Source organism: Populus trichocarpa, chromosome 1, assembly GCF_000002775.5.
Source record: "Populus trichocarpa isolate Nisqually-1 chromosome 1, P.trichocarpa_v4.1, whole genome shotgun sequence".
NCBI lineage: Eukaryota > Viridiplantae > Streptophyta > Magnoliopsida > Malpighiales > Salicaceae > Populus > Populus trichocarpa.
Window position 1 is genome coordinate 20,026,849 of NC_037285.2, and position 10,836 is coordinate 20,037,684.

Here is a 10,836-nt window from a genome sequence, read left to right on the forward strand (position 1 = left end):
TCGAACTGAAATATCATAGCGAGCAGAATAAAGTGTTTTTATTCAAATGCTATTGGTATGACACGACTGACAGAGGAATCAGAGTTAATCCGCACTATGGTCTGGTCGAAATCAACTCAAAAGCTAGACTCCGCAATGTAAACTATGTCTTTGTTTTCGCAAAGCAATGTCAATAAGTTTATTACACATACACCCCTTCTTTTAGAAAGGATCGATCAATAGTGGATTGGTTGTCCGTTTTAAAAACAAAACCCAGGGGTCGTGTCGAGCTTGTTCAGGATGAGAACGAAGACACAAGTGTGCGAGATGAAGTCTTTCAAGTTAGTGAGTTGGTTGAACCATATCGAGTTGCTCCTTCGATTGACTTGGAAGAAAATTTAAATTTTTGTGTTTTCGATGATAGTCTTGTTGATGTTGACACAGAGGAGTTGAATGTTGTTTTGAGCTCTAGCGGACAAGCAAATGTCGATGAAGATGATGATATCCATATTGAAGATTGTGATGAAGGTGCTGACTATTCAATTGACGACGAAGAAAAAGAAAATTCGGACTAACTATCAGAATGAAACCCTGTGTAAAACATTTTTTTCATATAATATATATTATGGATGATATATTTTGTAACATGAAATATTTATTTTATAAGTTTATGTATTGTTTAAGCACTGTTGTTATTGTTTTGTGCGATGTACAGTTTATCATTTAAGTGTTTGCAGGAAGGTAAATAGGCAATACAAAGATCATCTTTCCTGTACAATGCAACAATTACCGACGTCCATTTCGACAGAATAAGGTCCGTCGATATTTCACAGAGAGTTAAAAAATAATTACTTGAAATGCCACAATTACCGACGACCATACTGATGGAATAAGCTCCGTCGGCATTTCACAGAGAGTTTGAAAATAATTACTTGAAATGCCACAATCACCGACTATGTTGCCGACGGATTAAATTCTATCGGTAAGTTGTCGGCGGGTCAATATTACTGACAAAATCACCAACGGACTGTGCAAATTCCAAAGGGCGGTGCATTAAATGCATCTCTGACCGCGTCATGTTGCCGAAAAATATGGAGGGTAATTAAAAACGGTGGTGCGAAATTCAAAATTTACCGACGGATTTTCGAAGCTTCACCGACGGAATAAATTAAAATAATATTTTTTTTAATTCCGTCGGTGAATCCATAGGTAAAATTGCCCTATAAATCCCAGCGACCGCCCCTTTAGTTCATTTTTTCATTCCTCCATTCTTAATTTCCCCTCTTCTTCGATTGTTTACCTCTCATTTCCTTCAAGATTTCTGCAAAGGTTACTAGTTTTATTTTTGAATCTTCATCAAATTAAAAGGTATGTGTTTCCTCTATTTCATTTTACTTTAAGGATTTTTTTTTAATTTTAGCTATTTTTATTTTTGTTATGTTTTTTGTTTTGGTGTATTTTTATAATGTACATAAAGTCTTGAAATAAACACATTATTAAGGTAAGCATATTTCATTTCTAAAGTCTATAGTTTTTTTTTTTTGAATTTATTGAATATATTTTTTTGTTGTATTGGCATAATTATTGAATAATTTATTGAATTATAATTGTTAATATTGAATTTACCTTAGAATTAGTAATTGAATATGTTGGAATAATTAGTAATTTTACTACATTGTTGCATGATTTGTGTTTAATTATTTACATTAATTTTAATTGTTAGTCTAGAGTTTTTTTTGAATTTTTTGAATATTTTTTATTGTTTGTATTTATATAATGATTGAATAATTTGTTGAATTGTAATTGTTAATGTTGAATTTACCTTAGAATAATTGAATATGTTGGAATAATTAGTAATTTTACTACATTATTGCATGATTTGTGATTAATTATTTGCATTAATTTTAATTGTTAGTCTAGAGTTTTTTTTTTTGAATTTTTTGAATATTTTTTATTGTTTGTATTTATATAATGTTGAATATGTTGTTAATGTTGAATTTACCTTGTAATTAGTATGAATGTTATATGTATAGATGTTATGTTATATATACAATATTAGTATAGATGGAGTCAATTGGTTGTGGCTTTTGTCAATATTTGCAGGTTTGTGGATTTGGGTAGTATCCAGTATAGGGGAGGTGTTGTCGAATTTTTTTTAACATTCGAATTTAATTATATAATTATTCGTATACAATTGTGTAGATGCGTCGAACAAAAACCACAGCTGGTCGCTCACGTATGGTCGCAGCTAGTTCTTCTAGCAGCGAGGATGACGTATCCTTAGGTGCCTCTCAAGAAGAGGCACCTACGCCACCTACGTCGTCAACCGATGCTGCCGCTTCCAGCGCGGGTTCACAGCGCAGAGGTGGCATGCCTTCACAGCGAAATCAATTCACCCGCAAGTACGAGACACAGTGGAAGGATGACCTTTCAATGTAAGTTTGTTAAGGTTTTAGTTTTTTCTTTTAAATTATAACATAATTTATGAACAACTAATCAATATTTCATGAATTTAATTTATTTTCAGGTTCACAAACATTGAGGCCGCCCGAGTAATATCATCGGCGTTTAAATCGTCGATGGAGATTCCATTATTTCAATGGAGTCAGGTATCCAGACATCCTGAATGGATACCTCAAATCGATGCATGGTTTAACAGATTTGAGGTTGGTGTTAATTTCTAATTTCCAGCTTATTTCTAATAATTTATTAATATAATTGTAAATAAATTATTATTTTTATTTATCTAATTATTTATACACAACACAAATTCGCTTGGGACAGGGCCCATGACAAAGTTGTGAGGAGGGTGTGGGAAAATCACGCGGCAACTAGGTAACATCGAAAACAATACAAGATTTTTTTAGAAAAAAATTTATGTTTCAACTTCTAATTTCTCGCTATGGAAGTAGGTTGCGTGATTTTTGGTATGAATCACAAAAAAAGGCAAAAAAAACCGCGAGAGATAGGGATCTCCAAGGCTGGAACGACGTGGCGGTTTGGAGGGATTTCAAATCGATATACATCCCGGAAGATATATGGCCGCACTATCTTGAGCACGTGACGTCTGAGTGGTTTACACGACGCTCACAGTCCGGTGCTAGCAACCAGAATCGGCCAATTCATGGATCAGTGACAACGCACACCGGCGGCTCCGTTTCGTTTGCTGCATATGCGAAACGAATGGTAAGATTAATTTAAATAAAATATATAATTAAATTAATTTGTTGTTAATTAATCTTTTTCATTATAGGCTACGTCTCTTGGACGTGAGCCGAGCCCGATGGAGCTGTTTGTGGAGACGCACATGCGGAGTCAAGACCACCAAAAGGGGGCGCAACAGTTCGTTGACAACCGTGCTCAACACTTCGTGGTATGTTTGTTCAACCATTTTATTTTGTAAGTTATTATTTTTATTGAATTGAATATGATGATAATTTTTTTTTATTTTCAGGAGACCTATAATAGCCGGTTGAGGGAAAGATATGGGGACGATCCTTTGACCCATTCGGAACTCGATCTGGATTTGTGGATGGAGGTTGGATCGTCTGGTGGACCCGATAAAAATCGGGTTTACGGGCTCTCCAACACTACGGTCGAGAACTTGCGGGCGGCCCGTAGTGTTTGAACCGTTGGGAGCTCCCAATCAGTATCGAGCACCCAATCTAAGGAGTTCGTGGTCTTGCAGCAACACACGACTCAGCTCACCAAAAAATACAACCACCTATCAGCAGAGTATGCACAACAAAAAGCGGAGCATGAACAGCTTCGCGAATTTATCTTGAACATGGCATCATAGAGTGGTGATACATGTGCGCCTCCTCCTTTTTGGTCGTATAACAACCAGCCTCCTCCTCCTCCTCCAGCTCTACCATTATGTTAATTTGTAATGAATATTATTTAACTTTAATAGTTAATTTAATATATATTTTTAAACACATTCAGTTTGTAATGAATATTATTTAACATTATTTTTTTTGTTTTTGATGTTTAATAAAAATTTTATTTGCATAATTGGTTTTTATTACCATTAATTTATATAATTTTATATTATGTATTCTAAATAATTTTAAAAAAACATATTTAAAAATAATCATAGAGGGTTTTACCGACGGAATATATCCATCGGCATTTGACAGTAGCTGCCACAGTCACCAATGAATTTACAGATGGATATATTTCGTCGGTATTATGCACTCACCGACAAATTTACCGACGGACTTAATCCGTCGGTATTGCCACAATGACCGACGATGTACTGATGGATATCTTCGGTCGGTATTCCAAACTCTCACCGAAAAATTTACCGACGATATGAATCCGTTGGTATGTCACACTATCACCGACGAGATAAATCCGTCGGTATATTTCAAGCGAAAACTTTTTTTTGGCGCGCAATTTCCGTTTGTAAAACCATCGGCAAATGTTTTTTTTTTATTTTTCCGACAGATATAGCGACGAACTCTGGTATTACTGATGAAAGAAAAGCCGACGGACGTATTCCGTCGTTGAGGATGTCGGTAAATAAATTATCAACGAAATCTTAATCACATACCGACGGAATATTGCTGTCGGTAAAACCGTGAAATCTTGTAGTGTTAGAGTTTACAAAGTGTTAACAAATTACTTTTTAATATATAAAAAAAAAAAACAGAAACAGACTGTCAGATGCATTCTTGAGCATCTAGTGGAGAGCTCGGGGGGGTCTTTACATAGATTTTTCTATATTAAATGTCATTGTAGCTTAGAAACTGTAAATAAAGTGTAACCTTGTGATTTCCAGATTCAGTTATGCAGCCATTAGCACATGGGATGGATAAATTCCTGCCTCGGATCAGTTCATTTACCATCATTTGCAGCAGAAAGAAGTAGCTCCAACTGTCTTGGATAGAGGGCCATATTCAAAATACGTTCTTCACAGTAATGTAAAACTGCATTTTTCGGTGGGGTTAATAACTTCTTTCAACCTAACTCTTCATCAATCTTTATCCACTTCCATGGTCTATTACACAATAAACAACCAATACCAGCTAGCAGATACAATTTCGTCATCAGTCATAACATATGCACACACCTACCTGTGTTACTACTTGGAAGGCTCTATCAATTATTTGCAACTGATTCCAACTACATGGAGGACAGTGAAAAGCAGTGAAAGCAATATCTTAAAGCTGCAGACATTGTGAGGTTTTGGTTTCCCAATTCACACGGAACTAATTTATTGTGTAGAAATCTTTGCTATCCTGGGAGCCTGTACCTGTAGCTATGTTAATTGTTTTTATGTTAGCATTTTACTGGATTATGTGATAGGCTGAAGCCCATGAATGCTAGCCTCTCATTGTACAGAAGATTGAGAGTTTCTTTGAAGTGTTTCAACTGCATTAATGAGGCATCAATCATTTAATTGAACCAAAGGAGCTAGTGATAATGTGGCCTTCTTGATGTTTTTGAGATGGCCGAGCAGAACTTTCTTCGCCATATTCATAATTTCTTTCCGCCTAACTCCCCATAAATCCACACAATGGTCACCGAACCTTAATTATAGTGTTCAAAGAAACTGCTACCAAACTGTACTGAGTGTCTTCTGGTCCAAATTATAGTATTTGGAAAGAGAGATGAGATTATGAGAAAGAGACTAGACAAGAGAAACAGCCTCAACTCAACAGAACCTAACGATTAATTTGATAAGCTGAAGCAGGGTTTTGGTTAAAAACATATTAAGGACACAAATATAATGGAAATATATAGTTGCAAGCAATTCTACGGGCAACAATTTGCTTGCTTTCTAAGAATAAATATATAGAGCTACATTACATTTTGCACTGTTCTTACTAATATCGCTCCTCTCATGCTCCTGGTTGATCAGCCCTTAAACACCAGCTCCTTTTCCTAGTCTGTCTCTCAAAATTTTCAGTCCCATGTACCTGCATTCACAAGCAACCATTCATTTTTTTTGTAAAAATTAACAGCTTTGTAACCTTGTGTTCTTGAGAAGGAAAGAGCACTACTTAGAACCACTTTCTCAATTCAAGGTTTTTAATATCTTACCTGCCCATCATCATGACTGTGGCTTGAGGATTAGTCCCAGGAGATTCATCAAATACCGAGCCATCCACAATGCGAAGCCTGTTCACACCAAGAACTTTGTAATCACTGTTCACCACCTTGCCAACATGACACCCACCATGATAATGCCAAATTGTGATTACGGTGTCTTTGCAGAACTGCTCTAGGGACTTGGTGTCATTGGTATGCTTAGGTACTAGGTTAACATTAGCACTGACACTCATGTTAAGAATCTTGTCTGTGGTCTGCTTGTCACATTGAGTGAAATTTCTAAAGTGTTCTGATTGCACCATCTTTGTAGCCATGCGAATACCATCAACACAGCGCTGTAGATCACGTGGATGTTTAAAATAGTTGAAGGTAACAGAAGGGTTGTCTTCAACATTTGTGCTGATCAATCTGAGCTGGCCGGTGGAAATGGGGTTGGCAATCTTTTCAAGAATGAAGCCTCCTTTGAATGCCTCATGTGGTATGTCCTTCTTTCTTTTAATGTAAGCTTGGATGGCCTCTGGTGTTCTTTGCTTTGGCGGTAAGGTTGATAACTGCCCTATCTGGTTATAGAAAAAAATGAGTTTTATGTTTTAAATCCACTGTTACTTAAACAAAATAATTGCTTAAAGGAGTTACATCACAAACATATATATATATATTTTGGTGACTAATGGTGCTCTCCTCTGCATAGCAGGAGGAAGAACGGAAGGAAGGAAGGACTCAGGTTCTAGTCATGCCGTATCTGTCTTGAGTACCATAAAGGATATGTTAATGGTGCAATGTTAGTTGAAATGTTTCTTACCTCTGCAGACATTATTCCATGGTGACACTGAATGCTATCCTTGGATTGCCCAAATCCACTGCTAGCTTCAATGTACACACCCATCTTGGTAATCCCTACAGTTTGTATCAGGGACTGCTGTACTGGTCTTTTAAAGGGAACAAAAATTGCGTTCATGGGATTATCAGCCATGCCTTTCCCGACAAACTTGTTGTGGAGTACTACTGAAATTTTCTTCTCCTCGAGTTCATCTTTTGGACCAATACCACTGAGCAATAGCATCTGAGGGGTGCCAATGGCTCCACATGACAATATTATTTCACTCCTCTGGCTGTTTGATAGAAATGCTTGATGCTGGTTTCCATTTTCATCTTTGAACAGGACTCCTACTGCTTTTGGTCGCTTTCCTATGTTAAACATTTTGAACTCACAAGTCATAAGGATCAGTAGTTGAGATATTTACATAACATTGCAACCAATTAAGCTTGTTATACATACCTGAAATATCAAATAGAACCTTTTGGACGGTGGCATGCACCAACACAGTAAGCTTCCGAGGGTCTGCAGAAGCAAGTAGTTCAGCAGCCGTTTGCCGGCGGCCGAATTGGTCAAAAATGGTACCACCAAACTTGGTTCCATAAATGTGATCATATGTGAATCCATTGAAAGGCGCCACTCCAAGATCCAAAAGACTGTCCCTTACAACAACCTGCCATGGTGCAACTTTAGGCCTGTGAACGATTTGCTTCTCAACCCATGGGTACGACTTATTCACCAACTTTGCATCCCAGCCTACTTTGTGTATAAACCTGCAAAAAAACAATTTCTTCAACTTTTCCAAAGGTTTCATTACAAATTTAGAACGCATAACTTCAGCAGTTTCCACTCTCAATATAACAAGTCGTACGTGGATTTCAAGTTACGTGAATATTACAAATGATTCATATTACAATTTCTCAAAACCAAAATGAAATGTTGGGGGTCGCCACATTTCTCTATGCTTTATGCAATGATGGATTAATTTATAAGCTCGATACAACAATTTCTTTATGCAATGTCTGCATGCCAAAAACAATGATATATGAATGCTTAATTATATAAGCTCCACTTTCCTTAACCTCTTTCATTTGAAGTAATAAGTGAGATTAGTTAAAATTTAACAACATTAACACACCATTAATAAAGACAAGTCATTACGTAATTAAAAATACATTAAAATATATTTTTTTATACTTGTAATTCTTTATAAAATCATTTAAAAAAAAAAAAGCGAAACAAAAGCAATCTGTGCCTAAATTGGTGGCATAACGAGAGGCAGAAAGAGTTGTGGTGGACTAATTTTATTAAAAATGAGCTGTAACCGTCGACTTGTCTTGGTCTGTACGTTAAAAGTGGGCCATTTGTCGTAATGGGTCAAGATAAATGTCACGTTCGATTCCCATGAAACTCTCTCACCTCATCAATCAGTCGCCTTGAGAATGACCGCAGCGAAGATTGAAAAAGACCACACACAGCATTTAATTAAAGAAACCATAAATGCTCTGTATAATTTACGTACAATGTCATGAATATTACTACTTCTTCTCCAAACCCTTGTGACTTTCTTCAATATATGACCCCATAGCAAGTCCTCCTGTTGGATCTAAGTAATGACAATCGCACGGAACACTTGTTCTGTCATGTTATGACTGGTACATGCTTGACTTTGGCGGCATCAACATCTAATCCAGGCAGAAAAACATCTTCACATCACCCTTAGCATAGCGTTTCTCGTTACAGAATTAGTAGGGACCGTGAAAATTTAAAAATTTTAGTGTGAAATTAAAAAATTTAGTGTAAATTAATTTATCTATGAAATCACGACACAACAATTAATAATAATAATATTTTTAAATAAAAACAGCTTTTTGCAAGTTAATGTTACTAAAAATGACCACCCACATTTATGCTTCCTCCAGATTTGACAACTTTTTCTCCAAATTCTTTTTTGTTTTACTATATGTTTTTCCAACTCATCTCTCCCTGCCTCAAAACCACAGCTAAATAACTTTCATGTGGCATAAACAACTTCATGTGGGATCTAGGTGAATGGATATTAAATTAAAAAGAAAATGTTAAAAAACAGTGACGATGTGGTAGTTGACTAGATAGTTGTTATCACATGTGAGGGAAAAAAGAGAGATTAACCATACCTTTTGCTTGCCCTAGTGTAGAACCCAGCATTGATGCAAGTACCACCACCCAAAACTCTAGCCCTAGCATTGAGGACTCCATCAGTAGAAATAAAGTATTGGGAAGCAGAAGTTGATGAAGTATCAGCGAGGGCTATGTGGAAGTTCTTCGAGAAGGAGACATTTGCATTGGCAAAAGGCACTCCACCTCTTTCAAGTAATAAGACACTAAACCTCTGAGAGAGTGTGGCAGCTAAAGGACACCCAGCTGTGCCACCTCCAACAACTATATAGTCATATGCATGGTCTCCCCCGCCACTTGATGAGAAGGATGATGATGATGATGGGAATGAGCTTGCTTTCCTGATGAACGGATACCTAAATTCAGAGTAATGGTGCCCAGCTGCATTGTAACAAAATTTTCATGTCAATCAAAGATATCCCCCACCCAATTTTCGAGTAGTTATTACCTTTAAACATCAAATAATTAACACATTGGTACTGATGATCATATGATATATACGACACTTCCCACAGATATTAGATAGTTACATTTATGACAAAATAAATGCACTCACTAATCACAAACAACTACCCTCGTCAGGCCGTCTAAGCTGTAAAAAATAGAAAAATATTTCAGCCACCATTCTCGAGGCTACTTCCCTTAATTTCTGCTCTTGAAGAAGAAAAAGAAGTGGTGGAAGATGATGAAATTTATGGAATGAATCACAATCGTTTCTCACGTTCTTTGAAACAAAGATACAAAACTACATAAGAATCATATGATCCTTGTATTAACATTACATTATACTAAATCTTTATTCTGACTACTTGTGAATGAAAAATACAATAGTGGATGAATCAAACATCGATCCATGATGTACGCTAAGTTTAAAGAATATAAACACTGAAACCTTCCTCTAAGCTGTCAAGATGGTGTAGAAACCCTGAAATGGTGCTCATTTTCATATGTATATTAACTATAGAAGATTTCTTGACCAAATTAAAGAATGAAAGTAGAAACAGAAAGAAATAAAAGAGGTAGAGAGACAGTAAACAGTGATCAGGGAGGTAGGTATTATAAGCTATAAGCTAGGAAGAACCTTGAGATGAAGAGAGAGTATAAAGCCATAGAAAGAAGAAGAGAAAGAGCTGGTTGGCAACAGAAGAAGCCATTGAAGGCAGACAAAAGCCACAGAATTAGACTCAGCAGCAGAACAAGAAGATCTGGTTTCAAACTCTATGTGGCTGCCTCTGGTTGGCCTTGTTTTGTGTGATCACACCCTTTATATATACTTTAGATTATTATTATACAATACTGTGGGGGGATTCACTCTTCCCCCACACACAACAGTAATTTTTTTTTTTAACTTTTCTCTTTTTTTTTTTGTTTTTTTTTTTACAAAATTATTTTTTTTCAACTTTCTTATTTTTTCATTTATTTTTTTTCAAAATTATTTTTGTTGATTTTACCTTTTAAATATTGACCTGGTTAAAATTTTTGTTTTATAATTTTTTTTTAAATACTGTGGATTGTTGCGATGTTTTTCCACTTAGTTTTTCTATTTTATTTCTTTATTTTTTAAATTATACAATACTCTAAACCGTGTGGGGGGATTCACTGTTCCCCCACACACAAAACACTATGGATTACAACAGTAATCCATAGTGTTTTTCCTTCTTTTTTTTCTAACTTTTCTTTTTTTTCTTATTTTTTTGTTTTTTTTTTGCAAATTTTTTTTTTCAACTTTCTTATTTTTTCATTTATTTTTTTTTCAAAATTATTTTTGTTGATTTTACCTTTCAAATATTGACCTCGTTAAAATTTTTGTTTTGTAATTTTTTTTT

General features: G+C 35.6%; 1 protein-coding gene across 1 annotated transcript; it reads right to left on the reverse strand.

The window, feature by feature from the left end:
• Positions 1-5,638: 5,638 nt before the first annotated feature.
• LOC18094858 (protein HOTHEAD) lies at positions 5,639-10,260 on the reverse strand. Its single transcript, XM_006369234.3, has 6 exons — positions 10,092-10,260; positions 9,010-9,391; positions 7,316-7,626; positions 6,839-7,224; positions 6,028-6,596; positions 5,639-5,903 (listed from the first exon to the last, which is right to left on the reverse strand). The coding sequence occupies exons 1-6, from the start codon at positions 10,162-10,164 to the stop codon at positions 5,849-5,851; spliced, it is 1,776 nt and encodes a 591-aa protein (XP_006369296.2). The 5' UTR covers positions 10,165-10,260; the 3' UTR covers positions 5,639-5,848.
• Between the last annotated feature and the right edge of the window lie 576 nt (positions 10,261-10,836).

Excerpts from the sequence above, each read along its gene's own strand:
- LOC18094858 (XM_006369234.3), bottom strand. The coding sequence starts at position 10,164 with ATGGCTTCTTCTGTTGCCAACCAGCTCTTTCTCTTCTTCTTTCTATGG. Across the intron at positions 7,225-7,315 it reads GGTTCTATTTGATATTTCAG|GAAAGCGACCAAAAGCAGTA; the intron begins GTATGTATAACA and ends TGTTTAACATAG. Across the intron at positions 5,904-6,027 it reads ACAGTCATGATGATGGGCAG|GTACATGGGACTGAAAATTT; the intron begins GTAAGATATTAA and ends TTGTGAATGCAG.